General features: G+C 44.4%; 1 protein-coding gene across 9 annotated transcripts in view; it reads left to right on the plus strand.

The window, feature by feature from the left end:
* The window catches only part of tnk2 (tyrosine kinase non receptor 2), a 152,536-nt gene that overhangs the window by 20,362 nt on the left and 108,463 nt on the right, over positions 1 to 23,711 (plus strand). For 2 of the 9 annotated variants that reach the window (XM_033032085.1, XM_033032088.1), the window contains exon 1: positions 1,518 to 2,030. The exons of 1 other annotated variant lie outside the window; for it this stretch is intronic. In XM_033032085.1, coding sequence (XP_032887976.1) covers positions 1,968 to 2,030 — 63 coding nt within the window. In that variant the 5' untranslated portion in view covers positions 1,518 to 1,967. Of the gene's footprint in view, positions 1 to 1,516; positions 2,031 to 23,711 lie in introns of those variants that run through there. 6 more of the 9 variants (XM_033032080.1, XM_033032089.1, XM_033032087.1 and 3 more) reach the window with 5 other exon arrangements.

The following is a 23,711-nucleotide window of genomic DNA, read 5'->3' on the forward strand; positions in this document are numbered from 1 at the left end:
ACTAGTGAATATTCAGTTACCATCCTTGGCCACCTCACTGTAATTGCAATCAGATGCCACCCATTTATTGTGTCTTGTGCCATTAACCCATCTATCCTGTTCCAAATTCTGCATGCATCAGGACAGAGTATCCTGGAGACTAAGAAGAGGGTGCAGGAACATTTGTGTATTGGGGAGAATTTGATGCAAAGTGTAAGGAAGGGGGAGATGCAAAATGGGGAGAGCTGATGAGACGATGGGAAAAGTGAACAGATGGCTGTAAACGAGGGCAAGGGGTGGGGAATTTGTGGGCAAGGGGATAGCTTTTGTTTTTACTGTGTCCAATCATTTTATTCAAAGCTTAATTATGAAGCATAATTTACCCTCTGCAAGTGTCTGAGTTCCTCTATTTTGGAAAAAAAAAAGCCATAATTCTACAGTAGCTTCTTTATAAAGATATAATAATGGCAGCATCGTGAAATCTAGACAAGATACAATTGTGTTTTGCACAGGTATTTCTCTCTTTCATCCCTCCAGCAGCAGTTGTCTGATGAAATGTTATGTATTTAGAGAATATGCCAAAAATGCCTTCAGTTATGAAGTCCACCTCCAGTCAAGGCTGCTGTCATTCAGCTAGCTACATTTTAAAGAAAATGGCTGTAGAATTAGATTTGGGATCAGCAGTGGTTAGAGATATAGAGATGTTTTAATATGTTATAGAAATTATGTTTGAAGAAGGGTCTCGACCCGAAACGTCACCCATTCCTTCTCTCCAGAGATGCTGCCTGTCCCGCTGAGATACTCCAGATTTTTGTGTGTATCTTATGTTTCCTTTGAAATTTGTATTCTGCTAACAAGCTGGTATTTCTCCCGATCCTATTGTTTCTATTTCTGCTACTCTCATTCTTGTTCTGTTCTGGGACTTTCCTCCTTCAATGCCCACTGGTGGAGTAGCAGAGCAGATCCTTGTTTGTGTGTTCTTAATGGTGGGCGGAGGGGCAGGCTGGCTGCTTTGGGCTTTTGATGCCTGCTCTCTCTGTTGCTCTAGCTCTAGCTTTACGGCAATTCCTTTCTCTTCTCACACTGTTGTCTAAGTGGTCAACAGAAAGTCGCAAATCATTCAAAGCTCTCCCATCTTGTTAAAATGAAGGAAATCTTTGTCTGCAGACCATCTGCTCAATGTACATTACAATAGAATAACGGAATGTGAATGCGATAACATTTTGATTAAAATCACGTTTGACAGTAAGCCCTATAGAGAATAAAGAGCAATTAGCATCTTTAAAGTTGCCTTTTTCAAATTGAATGGGTACTGGATAGCTCCCAGCTGAGTTTTATTCCATTTCCGACTGATTTCAGTGAGCTGTCAGATAAAAACACAGGTTGCTCTTCCAGCTTTAAAAGCAGATTAGAGCACAGCGCTGCTTGATCGTATGAGCTGCTCCGCTGGTTGGAGGGTGATGGGGTGGAGGGAGGGGGGGGGGGGGGGATGGTTTAGTTGGCGGTATGTGAGGAGGCGTGGAGAATTGCCTTGTTAAACCATCAGCTGAGGGGCCCACAGGAAATGAACTCTCCATCCTCCAGTTAATATTGACCTCCTGGCTTCAGTCCAAATTTTGTTGCAGTTGAATAGCAGAACAGCACAGTTTTACCATTCAGTACTCAGTCAGTATTCAGTACTCACTATAGCGTTTGACAGCTTTGAGACGAATGTTATTGAAGAAAGCTGCTGTTTATTCCATCGGCAAAAAAAAAAATCACTTGAGCCGCGAACTGTGAGCATGCAAAACGAGTTCTGTATTTATAGTTTAAAGAAAAAGGAAAATGTTGGGATGTAGAATTATGTCCCTGAGAAAATGCGGCGGAGTTCCATGTCAGAGGAAGCTGAGGAATTTTTACTCCAGGGAGAGTGGAATGGATAAGTTGGAATTCTGGAGTTACGTTAAACTTGACAACTGAGAAAAGAAGGGAATCAGCACAGCAGAGTCATGCGTCGCTTTGACAAGCTGAGGAGATCCATTCCGTTTCTGGCACGTTTTCATGTTTATAAAGTAAGTTGCATGGTGGCTTTGATTATTTAAAGGCAACCTCTATTAAAAGAACAGTTATGTTGACATGTCTAGATTTAAAATGTACTGCTTTGCCTGACTGCTAGCTATCAACAGAGGTTTCAATTATATTATACGTGCACCTTGCAATGGAAATGCTCGTGTGCACAGAGCATGTAGAACTTCTCAATTTTACAGATATGATAAATTGGTGTATATTATGGCAGTCTGTAACATAGTACTCTGCATTTCATTGTTCCCAACCAGAGAGGTCGTGAAGGAGGTCTTATAGCGTAGATAGCCCAGTGTCTGTGTAAATTCTGCCTAGGCTTTTACACTCTGGTCATGTTGTAGCGTGTTGCTGGAGAAGGTCGGCCACAGTGGAGTTCCTGAGCCATATCAGACTATGCTCATCTCAAAGTTGATCATCCGAGCACCAACAATCATTCTATGGAACAGATTGTTGCTGTTGATGGATCAAGTCTCAGGAGGAAGTGTAATCTGTGCAGGGGTGGTTAATAAAATGCTCTGATTCTAAACGTTTGAATAAATGTCTGAATAAAGGCAAAGGAGGTACTTAACACCTTTTGGAAGATTTTCTCCACTTGCTAAGGTAGAAACAGCTTTGGGTTTTGCACGGGTGCTGACTTCATTTTTTCACAATGTAAAGACCTAAAAATAACAGTCAACCTCTTGGTTTCATTATGTCAACGAGTTAGGATAGATTTCGATATCAGGACAAAGGAAGTTTTAATCACAATAATAACAATTAATAATAACAATAGTAATAAGAACCTAGCTGATCCACAGCTGAAATCCAATTCTCCAGCTTCTGGAAATCTATAACTAGAACTGAAAAGTCTTCATAATAAGGCATCATCTATGAAGCAGTGTTAATGTTTCAGGTTGATAGCATTTCTTCAGAACTCTGACAAATGATCATTAATCTGAATGTTAACTTGGTCTTGCTGTCCATAATTGTTACCTGACTTGCAGATTATATCCAACCTTTTTAAGCGAACTGCTGACTCCATGCTGGACAATTCGGAAGAGAGAGTAAAGAAAACAGAAAATCTGAAATTATTCTAAATATGTGCCACGGAATCACAACTGACCATATCATTAGCAAATACTCATTCAGTATAATTTGTACCTTGGACAAAATGTGATCCTGTCCTCGCCCAACCTCCAAATATACTCTTTTTACAGTAGGAACTTATAAGGGTGGCACGTTGACGCGGCGGTAGAGGGGTGGCACGGTGACCCAGCGGTAGTGTTGCTGCTTTACAGCGCTTGCAGTGCCGGAGACCCAGGTTCTATCCCGACTCCGGGTACTGTCTGTACGGAGCTTGTACGTTCACCCTGTGCCCGTGGCTTTTCTCCCAGATCTTCGGTTTCCTCCCACACTCCAAATACGTATAGGTTTGTAGGTTAATTGGCTTGGGTTTGTATACTTGGTAAAAGTGTAAATTGTCCCTAGCGTGTGTAGGCTTGTGTTAATGTGCGGGGATCGCTGGTCAGTGCGGACTCGGTGGGCCGAAGGGCCTGTATCGCTAAACTAAATTAAACTAAATGCAAATCAAGAACATGAATCCTCCCTATTTTTTGCTTTATCTTCAATCCTTTGCTGGCTGAAGGTTCTATAGTCAAAATTATCTTTGTCTATGATGTTAATAAAGAAACCTGCTTGCTCCAGTAAATATAGTAAAAATGAAGGCACGTTATCTATGATTTTTAACCATGCCTGAAAATATCAAAGGCAGATAGATGGCAGGCACGACTATTCATTGAAGCTTTAGAATAAAATTAAGCTTTCGAATATGCAGGATCTCTGTTGCATTCTGGTTTTAAAGCAGTAGAAAGACAATATGGTGGACATTAAGAAATATATTTAATGTTAACTTGTCCTGCATTCGGAAGATAATTATTAAAATAATAAACTTAAATGGAATTACTTGACCTAGTATAAACCTCCCAGACGAGGATTTGCCCGCCCCCCCCACACACACATTTATCGGGATTGCACCCTATGCTTCATACCATCTTGTCATTTGGTCTGAGGCCATTTGACTCCTCAACTGGCTAAATTTGTAGCTTATTCTTAGAATGGTTGAGAGATTAATTTCAAACTGTTGGCAGATGAATGGTCATGTAATGCAACAACGGTAGCATCTGGGTGCAGATTGTGTTGATTGTAAATGACTGAAAGAAATGGCAAGCAAAGCAAGTAGATCAAATCAAAGCAGAGATCTGGAGGGTTATTTAGTGCAGCAGATGGGAGGTAGCGTGGGTAAATGGCCTTTAACCAATGCTAGGTAAAGGAAAACAAAAGATGTAAGCTTTAATATCCGTTTGAGTCTGGAAGTGATATGTTGTTCTTTAATGCTGGTGGGTTCTTCGGGTGTGAAGAAAGGAATAATTTTACATGTCACCTCTTGATTTTTTTTTTCTTGCCGTATCTGAGATATTAGCGGCTAGTAAGAGTTCATTAAGGGAGGGAGAGAGGGAGAATGAATGATGAGTTTGGCTGCCGAAACTAGGTAGGACAGAAAGAGAGGCAAAAGACAGTTGAATGTTGACTGGGAAATAGGAGGTCAAGAGAAAACGAATGGACAAAAGTAGAGGAGAATGGAGACTACACTAAGGAAAACTGGTTATTAAGGAAATGGGAAATGAGAGGCTGCACAGTGGCCTGGTTTGGTCATTCAAACGCTCAAGAGCCAAGAACGTTGCAGAAAATTGTGGATATTTCCTGGTCCATCACGGATATTGACTTCCCCGCCATCAAAGGGATCTCCAGGACATGCTGCGTCAAGGAGGCAGCTAACATTATCAAAGACCCACACCACTTTTTCAGCTTACTGCTGCCCTCGGGGGGGAAAAAGGTGCAGTAGCCTGAAATTCATTACCCTGGTTTCCAGAACAAAGCCATCAGTGAAGAGGTTCTTGAACCATCTTGCAGAACCTAACCACAACCCTACCTCAGAACTGAACTACTGTACACTTTGCATTACTCAGATTGCACAAGGTATTTAGGGCTTGCAATTTCATTGTCAGGTTTACCTTAATAACTGATACTTTTGTGGTGGCACCCAAGGGTCGCGCCATCATACTGTCGAACCCCTCGGCCCGGGAGTGGTTCAGTCCGGAGGCGGTCCTTAACCAGAGGGTTTAAAGGCAGGGGTTTGGGTGCCATCTTTCTCTCGTTTGGACCTCCCTACAACCGGGAGGAACATAATTAAAGGTGCCTCTCAAAACGCTGGACTTCGTGCTTCCTTTTGAGACCCACGAAACGGTTACGTGCGCTCGTGCGTTGTCCGCGCACTGGATTGCTCGCTTCGGGGTGCCGGCTCACATCTCCTCAGATCGGGGCCACAGTTCACCTCCGAGCTGTGGTCAGCCATGGCTCGCTTGCTGGGGGTGCGGCTACACCACACCACGGCTTACCACCCGCAAGCTAACGGTCTGGTGGAGAGGTTCCACCGGCAGCTAAAGGCAGCGCTGAAGGCGCGACTCTCCGGCCCGGACTGGATGGACGAGTTGCCGTGGGTCATGCTGGGCATCCGGACTACTCCCAAAGAGGACTTGGCCTCATCATCAGCGGAGCTCGTGTACGGGTCGCCACTCACGGTGCCCGGGGAGTTCGTGCCGTCGGCGCCGGGGCAGCAGGGAACGCCCTCATCCACCCTAAAGCGCCTTCGTGAGCGAGTTGGCAGGCTCGCACCCGTCCCGACGTCCCGCCATGGGACATTTCGCCCGCATGTGCCATCAGCCCTCAGGGACTGCCCATACGTTTTCCTGCGCCGTGATGCCCACCGGACGCCACTCCAGAGGCCGTACGAGGGCCCGTTCCGGGTGCTGGAACATGGGCAGACGACTTTTGTGCTGGACATGGGGGGCCAGCTGGAGGCCGTGTCGATTGACCGGTTGAAGCCGGCGCACCTGGATATTGACCAGCCGGTGCTGGTTGCCCAACCTCGGCCACGAGGGCGCCCCCCTTCACGGCTCCCTCCACCTGTTACTCCACCTGTCCTCCCGCCGGTCCCTCGACCATTCCCTCGACCTGTCCCTGCACCTATGCCTCCGCCAGCCCCTCAATCTGCTGACTTCCGCACGCGGGCCGGCCGGGTCGTGCGCCCGCTGGTGCGTTTCGTGCCTCGGGTTCTGGAGGGGGGGGGGGGTCCTGTGGTGGCTCCCAAGGGTCGCGCCATCATACTGTCGAACCCCTCGGCCCGGGAGTGGTTCAGTCCGGAGGCGGTCCTTAACCAGAGGGTTTAAAGGCAGGGGTTTGGGTGCCATCTTTCTCTCATTTGGACCTCCCTACAACCGGGAGGAACATAATTAAAGGTGCCTCTCAAAACACTGGACTTCGTGCTTCCTTTTGAGACCCACGCACTACACTTTATTGTATATTTATTAGTTTTACTGTTGCGTTTAATGTGCTGATAAAGTTGCAGCTGGCAAGAATTTCATTCAGGTCAGTGGATGGGCAGCAGTTGTGCAGGGACTGAACAGGTGACATTTTGCTATTGCGATTCTTTTTCAGACTGATGTAGTAAGAGGGAGAATGCTGGAAAAGAGAGGTGGGAGAGGGGCAAAGCCTGTTAAGTGATAGATGGGATAGGTGAGGGAGAATGATTGGACAATGGGTGGAATAAGTGACAAAGTGTAGAGGTGAAAAGGAGACAAAAGGGTGCCAGATAAGGGAATGTAAAGCTGGAGGGAGAGACGTGGGTGGTAAGGGACAGCTTGAGGGTAAGGACGGTGGATAAAAGGGAAATAGAGTTATACAACACATAAACAGGTTCTTTGGCACAACTCATCCATGCCGACCAAGATGTCCCGCTCGCCCACACTTGGCCCATAAACCTCTAAACCTTTCCTATCCATACATTTGTCCAAGTTTCTTTTAAAAGTTATTATTGTATCTGCCTCAACTATCTCCTCTGGCAGCTCGTTCCATACACCCACTGTGTGGAAATGTTGCCCCTCAGGTTCCTATTACATTTTCCCTCTCTACACCTTAAACCTATGCCCTCTAGGTTTTTATTATCTTACCCTGAAAAATTCAAGATTCAAGACATTCATTGTCACATGCACCAATTGGTACAGTGACATTTGGGGTCACCATACAGCCATACAAATAAAATAAAGAACACAGAACACGATAGTCTTTAACATAAATATCCCCACTCAGCGGAATCAACGTTTCCCACTGTGAGGGAAGGCACCAAAGTTGTCATCCTCCTCTTTGATGTTCTTTGCATTCATCCTATCTATTCCCCTCATGTTTTTATACAGCTCTATAATATCACCACTCAGCCTTGTACAATCCAAGGAATAGTTCGAGCCTGGCCAACCTCATCTTATAGTTCAGACCATCAAGTTCTGGCAACATTCTCCTAAATCTTCTCTGGACTTTTTTCAGTTTAATGGCAGCTATTCTGGAGCAGGGTGCTAAAACTGGACACAGCACTCTTGGTGCAACTTCACCAACATCTTGTACATTTGTAGCATAACGTCCCAACTTCTGTACTCAGTTTCCTGACAAATGAAAGCCAATATGTCAAAAACCTTCTTCACCACCCAATCGACCTGCGACATCACTTTTGGGGAATCATGTACTTGTACTCCATAGATAGACACAACATGCTGGAGTAACTCAGTGGGACAGGCAGCATCTCCGGATAGAAGGAATGGGTGACATTTCCGGTTGAGACCCTTTTTCAGGCTGAGTTACTCCAGCATTTTGTGTCTATTTTCAGTTTAAACCAGCATCTGCAGTTCCTTCCTACTGGTGCTCCTACATGCCTTTGCTCTACAGCAGTCTCCAGGTGTCTACCCTTCACCGTGAAGGTCCTGCCCTGGTTTGACTTCCCAAAATGCAAAACCTCACACTTATTTGAATTAAACTCCATTTGCCTTGGAAATATGGGAGTGGGGAAAGGGAAATGAATGTACGGAGAAGGGGAAAAGAGCAGAGTGACAAGGTAGTGGGAGATAGTGGGAGAAAGGTGGATGCACCGGGGGTGAAGAAGGAGCCAACTGACACTGGATATGGGTGAGATACTTGAAATTGGCAAATTTGGAGTTCATACCATTCATACCATTGGGTTGTAAGCAATCCAAGTGAAATAAGAGGTGCTGTTCTTCCAGTTTGCACGTGGTTTCACTCTGGCAACGGAGAAGGCTCAGGACGGAAAGGTCAGGATGGGAATGGGAACAAGCGTTAAAATGGTAACAATTGATTGCAAGTAATCGGCACCTTGTCTCACCGATGTAAAGGAGGCCACATTAGGAGCTGAGTGCAATAGACCAGGTTGGAAGACGTACATGTGAACCTCTGTCTCACCTGGAAGGGCTGCTGGCATCCGTGGATAGAAGTGAGAGAGGAGGTGTAGAGACAGGTGTTATATTTCTTGTGTAAGAAGGAACGGCAGACGTTGGTTTAAACCAAAGATAGAGGCAAAAAGCTGGAGTAACTCAGCGGGATTGGCAGCATTTCTGGAGGGAAGGAATAGGTGATGTTTCGGGTCGAGATCCTTCTTCAGGATTTCCTGCATTTGCAGGAGGAGGTGCCCGGGGAGGAGGCGAGGTAGGTGGGAAGGGATGTGAACCAAGAAGTTGAAGAATAAGTAGTCCCTGCGGAAAGTGGGGTGGGGAAGAGGATTGGAAAGATGTGAGCAGTGATGGGATCACGTTGGTGGTCAAAATGTCAGAGAATGATGTGTTGGATGTGGAAGCTCGTGGATGAAAGGTGAAGACTAGGGGAACTCTACCCATGTTCCATCTGGAGGGAGGGGGACAGAACTGCAGGTCACAAAGGAGACACAAGTGAGGACTCCATCCACAACAGCAATGTTTATTGAGGAAAATATATTTTTCAGATGACCTGGAGTGGAAAGCCTCATCTTGGGAGCAGATGTAGTAGGGCCGCACGGTGGTGTAGCAGTAGAGCTACTGCCTTACAGCGCCAGAGACCCGGGTTAGATCCTGTCTACGGGTGCTTGTCTGTACGGACTTTGTACGCTCCCCCTGCGTGGGTTTTCTCCGAAATATTCAGTTTCCTCCCGCACTCCAAAGACATACAGGTTTGCAGGTTAATTGGCTTGGTATAAGTGTAATATTTGTCCCTCGTGTCTGTAGGGTAGTGTTAATGTGCGGGGATCGCTGGTCGGTGTGGGCTCGATGGGCCAAAGGGCCTGTTTCCATGCTGTATCTCTAAACTAAACTAAACTAAACTAAGATGGGGAAATTGAAGGTGAGGGATAGCATCCTTAAACGAGGCAGGGTAGGAGGAAGTCAAGATAGTTGTGAGATTCAATGGGTTTGTAGCAGATGTCATTGATTAGTCTGTCCCCTGTAAACGGAGAGATCACGAATGGGGAGAGAGGTGTCAGAGGTACCTCTGGTGTCCAAGTGAATTTGAGGGTACGGTGGAAGCTAGTAATACATAACCAAAAAACAGATAGGCATACTGAGGCCAACGTGAGTGCCAATGGCTACACCTTTGACGATGAAAGCGAGAGGGGTCTAAAGAGAAGTTGATAAGGGTGGGGACAAGCTCCGCAAGGTAGAGGAGAGTCATTGTTGAGGGGAACTGATTTGGTCTCTCTTCAAGGAAGAATGGGAGGGTCCAGATGCCTTCCCGATGTGGAGAAGATTTATGGGCTGGAGCAGGTAGAAACAACGTGTCTGCCAGGATCGTTCTGCTTGTATATTTTGGGAAGGTGATCGAAATGGGGTTTGGGAGCTATAAGGTTGGAGGCTGTGGCGGGGAGATCACTGGAAGCAATAGGTTTGGTATAATAGAAAGAGTATAACAGAAAAAAAGCAATCGGTGCATGGAACCAGAGGGTGTTGGTGAGATTTTAAATGAATACTTCCCATCTTTATTCACAATGGAGAAAGACAGTGGCCGCGGCTGGTAGAACTGCTGCCTCACAGCGGCAGATATCCATGTTCCATCCAGACCTTGGGTGCTATTTGTGTGGAGTTTGCAAGTTCTTCCTGTGACCGCATAGGGTGCTCCGCTTTCCTCACACTTTTCAAAACCGTGCAGGTTTGTAGGTTAATTGTTCTCTGTAACTTGTCGTAGTGCATAGGGAGAGACTGCAAAAGTGGGATAACATAGAACTAGTGTGAATGGGTGATGGATGGTCGCGCGGACTCGGTAGGCAGAAGAGCCTATTTCCATGCTGTATCTCTAAACTAAACTAATATGGTATCATGAAGGAAGCATTAGATGTTGTAGCAGACTTAAAGGTGGGTAAACCCCCTGGGCTGAACAATAGGAGGCAAGGGTGGATTAGAGTTAAGGGCCTGTCCCACCCCCATGCGATTGCATGCGTCTAGCGCGACCAAACGTGGTCGCTTGAGGCGTACGGCCTCGCGGGGTCTGTCCCAATTCGAATCGCGGAGGCGTATGGAGTTGTGCGGGGCTGGTCCCGACATCATACTCACCAATCAGCAGGGCAGGAGGCGGACCGACTGAATTTGGACGTCGCACGGCGTCGGGCGGGGACGTCATCACGCAACGGCATGCCGGGCCGTGACGTCCGCGCAACGCCTCGAGCTAGGCATACGGCGTCAAGATGCTGCGTATGACGTCAAGACACTGCGTACGGCCTCGATGCGGCTGCGTACGGCCTCAATGCGGCTGCGGGCCGACAGGCCGTTGTCGCGCGGGATTTTCGGACAGTGCAAGATTTTTGGAGCCCCGCGCGATGTCGGGACCAGCCCTGCACAACTCCAAACGCCTCCGCCGATCGAAGTGGGACCGGCCCCGCGAGGCCGTACGCCTCAAGCGACCATGTTTACTCGTGCTAGACACATGCTATCGCATGCTGGTGGGACAGGCCCTTTAATCGGTGGATAATTAAATCTCTGCTGGCCACAGGTGAGATGTCAGATGACCAGAGAGCATCAAATGTTGCATGCAGGAACGAACTACAGATGCTGGTTTACACCAAAGATAGACACAAATTGCTGGAGTACCTCAGCAGGACAGTCAACGTCTCTGGATAGAAGGAATGGGTGACATTTTGGGTCGAGAATAAATGCTGAGTTACTCCAGCATTTTGTGTTTATCTACATCAAATGTTGCACCCTTATTGAAGTACAGCGGGAATATGCTAAGTAATTGCAGGACACTGATGTCTAATGTCAGTGATAAGGAAGTCATTGGATAAACTTCCGAGGCAGAGAGGATTAATTTATACTTATAAAGCAGGGATTAATCAAAGATAATTTGAAGAAGTAACAAGATGGCTTGCTAGGGGGAAGGTAGCCATTGACAAATGTAATTACATTATTTGAAGAGGTAACAAAATGTGTTAATGAGGAGAGTGTAGTCCATGTAGCCTACAGTGACTTGAATAAGTCCATTCACTAGATCCCATGTAGATAACTGTCCAAAATATTTGAGTCCATGGAATCTAAGGCAAGTTTAGTGTAGGTTTAGATTTATTATTGTCACATGTACTGAGGTATAATGAAAAGCTTTCTTTGCTTGCCATCCAAACTGATCAGATATACCATACATGAATGCAATTGTTAAATTCAGTCTAATAGATAGAGCAAAGGGGGAGATACGGGGTACAGAATACAGTTCTCAGCGTTGTAGTGCATCAGTTCCATAGAGAAAGTCCAGTGTCTACACTGGGGTAGAGGTGAATTAGACAGTACCTTAGCTTATAGAAAGACCATTTAGAAGCCTGTTAAGAAGCTATTCCTAGGTCTGGTGGTGCATGCTTTCAAGCTTCTGTACCTTCTGCCGGATGGGAGCAGGGAGAAGAAGGAATAACCAGGTGGGACGAGTCTTTGAGTATGTTGGCTGCTTTTCTGAGCCAGCATGAAGTACAGATGGAATCAATGGCAGGAAATCTGGTCTCAAATCAAGTTGTTCTCAAATCAAGCTGTGATGCAACCCGACAGTATGCTTCTGATGGTGCATTTGTCGAGGTTTGTAAGAGTCATTGGAGACATGTGAAATCCCTCCATTGCTCAGGATGTAGAGGCATTGATGTTTCTTGGCTATCACATCCATGTGGTTAATCTTTTTTAATATATTAACATATCTTTTTTAATACATTAATGTTATGAAACCTGAAGCTCTCAACCATTTCCACTTTGGCACCATTGATGTTGATTGGGCCCTGCTTCCCAAAGTTGATAATTCGCTCTTTTGGCTTGTTGACATTGAGGGAATGGTAATTGGCCTGACACCATGTCACTAAGTTCTCTATATCCATTCTGTACTTATTGTCTATTGTCTACTAGGAACGGGGTACTGATTGGGGATGATCAGCTATGATCACATTGAATGGTGGTGCTGGCTCGAAGGGCCGAATGGCCTACTCCTGCACCTATTGTCTATTGTCTATTGTCCTTCTCGTCATTGTTCGTGATTCAGCCCACCACAGAGGTGTCATCTGCAAACTTGTAGATGGTGTTCAAGCAGAATTTAGTTGTGAGTGTACAGGGCATATAATAGGGGACTGAGAACACATCCTTATGGGGTCATCAATGTTGAAGATTATTGTGGTGGAGGTATTGTCACCTATCCTTGCTGATTGTGGTCTGTTGGCCAAAAAGTTGAGGATCCATTGGCAGAGGGGGGAGTTGATTCCTAGGTGCAGGAGTTTGGAGATGAGTTTGGATGGAATTATGGTGTTGAAGGCGGAGCTTTTGTCGATAAATAGGAGTCTAACGTAGGGATCCTTATTGGGGAGGTGTTTCAAAGATGTGTTTAGGGCCCAGGAGATGGTATCTGCTGTGGACTTGTTATGTGTAGGAAAGAACTGCAGATGCTGGTTTAAATCAAAGGTCGACACAAAATGCTGGAGTAACTCTGTGAGACAGGCAACATCTCTGGAGAGAAGGAATGGGTGATGTTTCGGGTCGAGACCCTTCTTCAGACTGACGGTCTCGATCCGAAACGTCACCCATTCCTTCTCTCCAGAGATGCTGCCTGTCCCGCTGAGTTACTCCAGCATTTTGTGTCTACCTATGATGGTAAATAAACTTTGGATCAGGGCTGGCTGGGAGACCATCACCGGTCTCGAAGCACTTCATGTTGGTGGATGTCAGGGCCACTGGGCGGTAGTCATTAAGCTATACCAAATTACTTCTCTTTGCCACTGGGAAGATAGTGGTCTTGAAGCAAGTGGGGACTTCAGAATAGAGTAGTGAGAGACTAAAGATTACTGTGAATACCTCTGCCAGCTGATCCGCACTGCTCCTGGCCAGGGTCTCCATCCAGACCAGTGGTTTTCTGCGGATTAATTCTCAGGATGGCTGATCTTAAGTCTGCCACGGTAATTGTCAGTTGGCAAATTGGATCAAAAATTGTCTTGGTAATAGGAGGCAGAGGATCATGGTGGAGGAATGTTTTTGTAATTGGAAATATAACTATGGTGTACCACAGGGTTCGTGGCTGGGACACTAATAGTGTGTTATACGTAATGACATGTTGGATCTGAATGTAGGGGCTGTAACTGGTAAAATGACAGATGACGTAAATAATTGTGGTGTTGTTAATGGTGAGGATAGTTGTAGGCTACAGGTTGATATTGATCGTTTGATAAGACGGCCAGAGCAATGATATATGGAACTGGTAAGTGCACTTTGGCAGCACTAATGAAGGTCGGACATACACAATGAATGGTGAAGTCTAATGGAGTAACCAAGGTGACCATGGCATACATTGAAAGATTATCTTATCTACTTGTAATGCACCTTCAGGGCTGAGAAAATCATTTAAATGTTTACCTTTAATTGATACAGCATAACATTTTAAAGCAAGAAGGTGATAAAGGTGATCAAATAGGTTAGGGTGGTGGATGTTGTCTACATGGATTTTAGGAAGGCATTTGATAAAGTCTCTCATGGTAGGCCGATCCAGAAGATTAAGATGCCTAGGATTAGCAATCACTTGGTCAAATGGATTCAGGACTGGCTTACAGATAGAAGACAGCGAGTGGTGTTGGAAGGACAATATTGAGGTTGAAGATCAGTGGAGCTCTGCAAAGATCTGTGTTGGGACCTCTCTTATTTGATATATTATATACTGTATGTATATATCCTGGACATAAATGTAGACGAATTGGTTAGTAAATTTGCAGATGACACCAAGATTTCTGGGGTTGTGGACTTCTCAAATCTATCCACATAACTAAAGACCCCCTATAAATGGAATCAAGCTGCCTGGATTTGCTATCAGGAGAGGTTGGCTAGACTTGGATTGTTTTCTCTGGCATGCTGAGGGTTGCGGGGAAACCCGATTGAAGTAAATTATGAGAGGCATGGAAATGGTGGACAGTCGGGGTTGGGCTTGGCATCATGTTCGGCACAGACTAAATGGCCTGTTCCTGTGCTGCATGGTTCTATGTTCCATGTTATAGTACAACTTTATTAACCATTGGTTAGGCCGCAGCTGGAGTACTCTGTGTGGTTTGGGTCACTGCTGCTGGGGAGGACGTGATTAAACTGGAGAGAATGTAGAGGAAATTCACCGCAATATTGGTCATGATGGAGTATTTAAGTTATGTGAGACTGGATAGACTGACTTCCTTGGAGCATACAAGCTAAGGAGGGTTCTCTGAGAGGTACACCAAATTAGATTGGGTGGATAGCAGGAAATGTTTCTCCATAGCAGTGGTGTCAAAATCATGAGTACAAGATGTTTAGAGGGAATTAAAGGAAGACCTTTTTTTACTGAAAAGGTGGCTGGAATCTGAAATGCATTGTCTGAGTAGTTAGTGGAGGCAGATGCTCTCATTTAAGAATAATCTAGATGGGCACTGGAAAGCCATAGTTAAAAGATGCTGACCAAATGCAGGAATATTGACTTGGCGATGGATGATGATTGGCATGGGCATAGTGGACTAAAAGGTCGGTGTCTGTGCTAAATAATTCTCATGTACTCAAATCCTCTAGCTGTAAAGGCAGCCAACAAACCGCTTGTCTTCCAAATTGTTTAGTGAGGCTGCTTATTCATTTTCAGTGATTCCTGTAAAAGGTTACTTGGTTTCCTCTGGATACCACAGCTTTCAATCATTCATCTGTTAAAAAAAATCTGCTTTTACACTTTTTCTATTAAAGATGGCCTCCCATTTTTCCATGTTTGGACCATCTGCACGGTTTTGCCCATTCGCTTATCCTGTCTGTATTCCTCTAGAGCCTTTCTCCTCCCCCCCCCCCCCCCCCCCCCCCCAATTGCCCACATCGTCATCTAGCTGTGTCATTAGCAACTATAAAATAACCCAGAATGCTTGAATAATGTTTTGAAGGTCTTCCTGAAAAATGTAATATGCTCACCTATACAAAGGAACCCCAAGGTCATGGCCTATCAACGTGGGAAGAGCTTTGGGAAAGGAAATGAGAGTCAAAGAGTGGTACAGCATGGAAACAGGCTTTTTGGCCCAGCTCATCCATGCCATCCAAAATGCCCCATCTGTTCAAGTCCCATTTGCCCACATTTGGTCCATATCCCTCAAAACGTACCTGTTCAAGTGCCTTTTAAATGGTGTTATAGAAACTGCCTCAATTGCCTCCTCTGGCAGATCATTCCATATATCCACCACCCTCTTAGTGAAAAGATTTCCTTCCAGGTTCCTAATAAATCTTGCCCCTCTTACCTTAAAGCTTTGTCCTTTGGTTCTTGATTCGCGTACCCTGGGTAAAAGACATAGCATTCATGCAAAGGAACCGCGCATTCCTTTAGAAACAAGTAAAGGTTGATTGCAAATGGTGGAAGGAGTGCAGCACTTCTCCAACAACCCGCCCACTCATTCTGCAAGTATTTCCCGCCTCCTCTGTGGCATTATCTGCTGATCCCTTGTAGGCGTCATGATCTTCCGTGCACTTACAACTCAGAACTGAAATGGAAACCAGTCATGCTGGAGAGACTGTCTAAAATGGAAAAGAAGACCACTCAGTTTCCCCCTCAGAGGCCACGCCCCCGCGGACAGAGCCATGCAAATGTGATGGGCAAAATCTTGTGGAAACCCAAGACCATAAAGGGAAAAACACTTGAAAAGTCACCATCTCAAATAATTGTATCTTGCCCAGGAATATTTGCAGGTAGAGTGCAGTCTTTAACTGTACATGATGTGATCTCTAAATTTGCCTTCCATTTCATAACAGGAGAACGACAAACCCAAATGCCCCTAACAATTACTGACATTTAACTTGGAGTTGTTCAGAAGGATTAGCAGGGTAGAGGAGGGCAGCAGTAGTCAATGTAGGTCTGTTTTGTTAACTGGTTGCATAATCAACAATATTTAGCCAGAGGAGGCGTTGAATAGTCTACTTCAACAGATGATTGCTTGTGACTACTCTGTTTCCTGCAGGGCGGACTGTAGTTGGCGTAGTACTTTTGACTGTGTACTGCTGTTTGTGCAGAACGAGTCTGGCAGATAACAAACTTGGTTGATCCTTGTAAAATTAAATTCCTTTGCACAGTGCAAAATGTGCCACATAGAGCACAGTTTTTTAAGTGATTTTTTTTTTTCACCAAACAGTAACAGCACTGTGCTTTTGGAGGGAAAACACTTTACTCCCAGCTGCATCATTCATACTTCAAGATGGCCTACACAAAAGTGAATTATTTTCTAGTAAATTCATTGCTTCCTTTTAAAAGCTTTAGTACTGCGAAAGCTGAAATCTCTGTTTCTCCATTCTCACACTGATTTCTTTCTTCGCTTTGGTTAAGTCTATGCTGACGCCCAAGCTAGTGTCATGTTGCCACTCCAATTGCAGTTTTAACAATTGAGTGCTTCTGGATTTAAAGTAGCTCCTTCACTCATCCACAGTTATTGCTGTATTATGAGTAATGGCTCTATTTATGTACATTTGTTGTGAGGGTGCCCAGTTATGCAAGTTATGGAACCAGAGTTTACCAAACAGTCTGCGAGTGGGATATCGGCCGAGGATATTCCGTGTTTGATTTAGAGTTTTCATGAGGGGCAGAGGGGTTGGGTGGGCGGTTGGGGGGAGGTGGGCTGCGGTTTCATAGGTTGTTTAATATTTGGAGCTCACAAAACTGCCGTCAATATTTGTTTTGGCCTGGTTCCGAAACATTAGTTTAAAGGACAGGAAGCTTTTGTGCTCGCTGATTTCTGCAGCTCCTGCTCTGCTGTGCTGATTTCATTCAGTCCTGCTGATTTTCTCATGTAGTGGGGTTGGATAGGAGTGGGTACGTTTACAGAAAAAGGAGTTGCGAATATTACCGCCACCCGTCTTCGGTGATCAGAACCTTCCACCATCCTGCTTTCCCCCACACTCGCTCTCTAAACCATTCAGACTTGTTTGGTCTTTCCTTTCCATCCTGCAGGTGAATGGAAGGGCTTTTCTTCCGAGTGAGTTTAACTTCCATTTCTCCTCCTCCTCCTGCCTACAGCAGGAATTTTCAGTGCTGACAAATCAAGAGTCTCGAATGTTTTATTGTCATATGTCCCGAAAAGGAACAATGACATTTTTACTCGCAGCAGCACAACAGGATTGTATTCACAGCACTCAATAGATAATACGATAAACAAAAACAAAAAAATCAATCAATAAAAACATATCTATTGTGCAAAAACAAAACAAAGGCCAAAGTCCCTAGTGCAACAAAAGCAGTTCATTGTGTTCAATAGTCTGATGGTTGTTTGGAAGAAGCTGCTCTGAACCTGGACATTACTGTTTTCAGACTCCTATACCTCCTTCTCGATGGCAGGAGTGAAATGTGAGCATTTCAGGTGGTGTGGGTCCTTGATGATGCCGACTGCCTTATTGAGACAGAGCCTCTTATTAATCACAAAAATGCTGGAGAAACTCAGCGGGTGCAGCAGCATCTATGGAGCAAAGGAAATATTTCCATAGATGCTGCTGCACCCGCTGAGTTTCTCCAGCATTTTTGTGTACCTTCGATTTTCCAGCATCTGCAGTTCCTTCTTAAACACCTCTTATAAATTACTTTGATAGCGGGGAGGTGATGGACCAGGCAGTGTTCACTACGTTTTATAATCTCCATATACAATTCTATATACAATGGAAATTAAATTTACTGTTGGCCGTTGTAAAGCGTAAGTAGTGGTCATGCTGAAATCCCAGAAACTGGATTAATATGTGATTTGTAAAGTTGCTTTGTTTTGTGATTCATTGTTTGCAGAGCTCTGCATCAGCAAGTCTGCATGATATTGTCCTCGCTCTCACTCGGGCTGAATGTTAATCGTTTGCGAGTTGGATACTCCCGTATCCTGTTTATATGACTTTTGACTTTACTTTCCCAGAAACATCATTTGCAACAAATGGCGCACTTGTATCAAGTCATTGATTGGGAAATGTTCATGAGTGAAAGAAAGAATGACTTTTTAGTTTAACTCTACCCTGCATGCAGTTCTATTTTATGTGTTGAAAGTCTACAATTTAAAAACTGTTGCTGAATGTTGTGCTTGTATTGGCTGGCGGGAGTTTATGGCACTAATAATTTTCAAATAGTTGGAAGGATTCCACTGACCACACTTACTGTGTATCAGAAGTGATACACAGCCTTTTCATCTTTCAGGTGAAATGGTAAACTGAGGCTCCTTCTGCCCCCTCAAATGAGTATGAACTAATTCATGATGTTGCATAGATGGGGATTCAAGCGTTTTGACCAACATTTATTGCTTAATCAACACCTAAGACACCATCTCGTTGCTGTGTGTAGGGCATTTCCATTAACATATCTGCTGTTTCAGATAAATGTGTGGCTGAAGTGATGGTATCGAAGGGAATGCTTTAGGTTTCTGGAAACTTGGGACCAGCTCTGAGGGAGCTGGGATCTGCATCTCTACAGAGCTGGGACTTGTGTCTTGTTAGATTGTTCACAAGAACACCAAGAAGTAACACTGAAAAGAAGGGTCTCAACCCGAAACATCACCCATTCCTTCTCTCCAGAGATGCTGCCTGTCGCACTGAGTTAAACTAGCATTTTGTGTCTACCACTGAATAGACAAAGATGGTGTAGGAAGGGTTAGATTGCACAATACACAAAATAAGTTGTTGGCCAAACTAGACCAAATCAGGAATCTTTTCAGCAGGTTTACATACTTGTATGAAAACGTAGAAGATAAACACACAAATTGCTGGAGCAACTCAGCAAATCTAGAGAAAAGGAGCAGGTGACGTTTCGGGTCGGTACCCGTCTTCAGAGTACTAACCAAAATTGGTGGATTGCAGGCACATTTAAGGGGCTGTCCCACTGTACGAGCTAATTCAAGAGATCTTCCGATTTAAAAAAAAAATCAAACTCGTGGTAAGCACGTAAAATGTATGTTGCGGGTACGTCGGAGCTCGGGACGTCTCTTAGCGGCTCGTAACGTTAACGGCAGGTACTCGGGAAACGTGGTAAGCTCGGGAAGAATCGTGAAGGTTTTTCAACATGTTAAAAATGTCCACAAGAGCCCCGAGCGGCTATTATCGTAATTCTCCGAGTTCGAATCAGGGAAAACTCAGGAGAACTCTTGAATTAGATCGTAAAGTTGGACAGCCCCATTAGCCATTTGACATTATCATGTTATGATACTTGACCACATAAAACCCACTAAGAATGGGTTCTAAATATATCTGGATGAAAAGTGCTGAGAAAAGGTATAGAAAAGCAGAAATGAGAGGATAAGTCAGTATTCTTTAAGGACGGCATTGCAGTGGTAGAGAGAGCAGATAGGGCAGCGTGTGGTGGAGATGCCCCTCAAAAAAAAGGGAAGGGATTCCACGCTAGTGGGCCACATGAGTGGCAAGGGTGGGGGATAAATTTGTGTAATTTGTGTAAACAGTATTGAATATAGCCTTCGAGAATGTTGGATGGAGTCTTGTAATTGAATATATATATTTCTCAAAAAGAGTATATTTTGAAATTAAAAAAAAAGATCTCCAGAAGTGAAGGAGGGGTGCGATCAACGTTTAAATTTGAGACACGAGGAGTAATTCTCCTGCTGGAGTATTCAAGAGGAATGGACTGACTAATAGAAAGGATATCGAGGAGCATGCTTACGGAGAATTTACAGGGATATTCAGTATTCAGTATTTACTTTGATGTCATTTTAACTGAGTACTTGCATGCACAGATGAAACGAAAAAATTGTTTCTCAATCAGTTCCCATCAGTGCAGTTAATAAAAACAGAATAAATACATATAGCTTTAAAAATTAAAATTACCATATCTAAAATAGGCCTAAAAATTGAAATAAAAACAGACATTCAGACCGAACAATGGCTTTGCTTTGACAGGTGCCTAGCTGTCAAAGTATGGGCGAAGTTAGATGTGTTGGTGTATGATATATGGGGAGGGGGCTGTGGAAAGAAGCTATGTAGCATCCTGCTGGTTTTGTAGCTGGTGCTCCTGTACCTCTTCCCAGATGGCAGAATGGAGAAGATGTGGTGTGATGGATGATAGGGGTCCATAATAATGGAGATGGCTCTGCTGATGCTCCGCTTCTGATAGATCCCCAACAGGAAAGGGAGTGGGGCACCAATGATCCTACTGGCTGTCTTCACTATCCTGTTAAGCTGGTTTTGATATCCCAAGGATGGATATACAAAATCCATCCTTGTGCTAATATTGCATTTCAATACTGCAGATGTGGACTGGGATAGCAGTTACACAAGGGTTGGCAAATGGGAGCAATATCTGAAGTGTGACAGATGGAAGCAACAGACTGGTTCCACCAAGATGCCGTACAGAACGCCATAGGAGGTCCCTCTTCCCTGTGGCTATCACATTGTACAACTCCTCCCCCTCCTGTTGTGGGGTAGACTGACTCCCCTCCCCCCTCCCCCATCTTTGCACATCCCTAATCCTGGACTTTCCACTCGTCACTTTAATTTCATGTATCTTGTGTTTGATGACTGTTGGCAGACCCATTTACCTCCTGGGATAAATAAAGTTCTATTGTGTCATATCGCCATCGTGAATAGAACTTTATTGAATAATTTGGTTCTGGTCCACTGAGGAAGTCTACCTTGTGTCTAGGAAGGAATGGCATGTGCTGGTTTCAACTGAAGATGGACACGAAAAGCTGGAGTAACTCAGCGGGGCAGACAGCATCTCTGGAGAAAAAGGAATAGGTGACGTTTCGGGTCGAGACCCTTCTTCAGCCTGAGGAAGGCTGCCCTAGTTGACTCAGTTCTAGAAAATGATGCCGGCCTGGTGGAACAAATATAGGTGGAAGGACCAAAATCACCATCATTAAAAATATAGTGCACTGCAAGATAAAAGTAGTAGTTAAAACATTGGAGAAGGCCCAGTTTTAATGGGATGCAAACAACATTGGCCTAGGTAATTGGAATGGAAGCTTGGCAGGGAAAGCTGAAACTAAAAGTGGAAATGTTTCAGCACCAGTATAGGTGAAAACCCTTCAAAGGGAAGGCTAGGGAAATAAAACCAGTACTTGTGCATGACTGAAAAAACAGCTTACGACAAACATGGTTGTCAGCACACGCTGATTACAGAAGTTTAGAGGGGTTGTAAAGGAAACGAGGAAGACGAAGGGAAAACAAGGAAAAAAGATTAATAGCAAATATCAATCAAAGGGAAACAAATGTTATTGTGCGAGCATGTGAATCGGAAAGAGTTGTAGACGAAGGGGCCAGAGAGATCTGCTTATACAGGCAGAGAGCTTGACCGAGGTACTTCCCTGCCAAAAATGTCAGTAGCTGCTTCTGAAGTCTCAGCAAAAGAAGATGCAGTTGAATTCTGGATGGACAAAACAATTGTTAAAAAAGTGGATCTGCAAAGTCTAGCTGCGGTAAGTAGGTAAAGCTTACAACCCAGGGGTATGAATATCGATTTCTCTAACTTCATGTAACCCCTGCATTCCCTCTCTCTCCATCCCTCCCACACCCAAGCCACAACATGTTTCCGTTCTCACCTGGCAAACCACTTACAATGGCCTGTTTCCTTTCTCATTATTACTTTTTTGCATATGTCTTTCATTAATTTGTTCTACATCTCTCTACATCAAGGGTTCCCAACCAGGGGATAAATTCTGCCTACCTGGGGTAAATTTGTTGATTCTGGATTTGTACACATTTTTTCTCATTGACTGACTGTGTTTGGTTCTGGTATCTGTTCATCTTTAGTTGTTCATAAGTGAAATAGCATTGTTATGTGCTATTAAAGTTCCCAGGGGTAAATGGGATGAAAAAGGTTGGGAACCCCTGCTCGACATCATCATCTATACCTCTCGTTCTCCTTTCTCGTGACTTTCTGTCTGAAGAAGGGTCTCGACCCGAAATGTCACCCATTCCTCTCCAGAGATACTGCTTGTCCTGCTGAGTAACTCCAGCATTTTATGTCTGTCTTAGGTAAATATTTCACCTGGTCCAGCTGAGATGCATCTAAGGATGATGCCTGAGATCTAGAAAATTGTAGAAGTTGCACCCATGATCAAAAGAAAAGGTGTATGAATAAAACCAGTAATTACAGATGGTGCTGGGATATATTTATGAAACCATAGTGAATGGGTGATCGATAGTCAGGGTGGACTCAGTGGGCCGAAGGGCCTGTTTCCATACTGTATATCTAAAGTAAACTCCATAATCGGGGACAGAATTAGTAGGCACAGTTAGAATTTCACTGTACCTTAATTGGTACATGTGACAATAAACTGACCTTGAAACCTTGAACATGCAACAGTACAGCACAGGTATAGGCCCTTCGGCCCACGTGGTGCAGGTAACATTTAATGCTAAAATTTAAAGGTAGGAAAAATGCGGAGGCAATATAAACAAAGAGGTTTAGGATATGCAAGATCAGGCATTTACAAGTAGATATGCATTTGTGAAAATGGCAAAGCAGGTTGAAAAAATGACGTAAAAAAAGAAAGAAATTCCAGGCTTTTATAAATGAAGAGAGTAAAACAACTAGGAAATTAAATGAATGTTTTATCAAGCAGTGGTTTTGCCATATCTAGTTTCGCCATCACACTGTGGGAAAGATGGAAAGGCTTTTAGCTGGTGATTTATTTAAATTAACATAGGGTGTAGAATAATATAGCACAGGGACATGTCCTTTGGCCCACAATGTCTGTGTCGAACACAATGACGTTAAACTAATCTCTGACTGCCAGTGACCTGTATCCGTCCATTCCCTGCATGTCCATGTGCCTGTCTAAAAGCTTCTTAAAAGCCACTATCATGCCTACTTCACATTCCAGACACCCTTCACTCTCTGTGTAAAAAAAAACTTGCTTTTCCACACATTTCCTTTAAACTTTTTACCTCTGATCTTAATGCTATGTCTTCTAATCTTTGCCATTTGCACCCTGGGAGAAAGATTTCTACCCTATATATCCCTCTCATACTTCTATCAAGTCTCCCCTCAACCTCTGACGCTCCAGAGAAATTGGTCCAACCTCCTTACAGCTGATACTCTGTAACCAGGTAGCTTGATGCCATTAATAAGGGTCTTCAATTATATGTAACTGTCTCTCTGAGGATCTTCAGTGCTTCTACTCTGGGGTTGTAGAAAGCATCTTGTCCGGCAACATCACAATCTGTTTTGGGAACAGCTCTGCCCAGGACAGGAAGGCTCTGCAGAGAGTAGTGCGTTCGGCCGAACGCACAATGGGAACTACACTCGCCCCCCTGCAGGACCTATACACCAGGTGGTGCAGATCCAGAGCCAGCAACATTATGGGGGACCCCTACCACACA

This window comes from Amblyraja radiata, chromosome 13 (genome assembly GCF_010909765.2).
Source record: "Amblyraja radiata isolate CabotCenter1 chromosome 13, sAmbRad1.1.pri, whole genome shotgun sequence".
NCBI lineage: Eukaryota > Metazoa > Chordata > Chondrichthyes > Rajiformes > Rajidae > Amblyraja > Amblyraja radiata.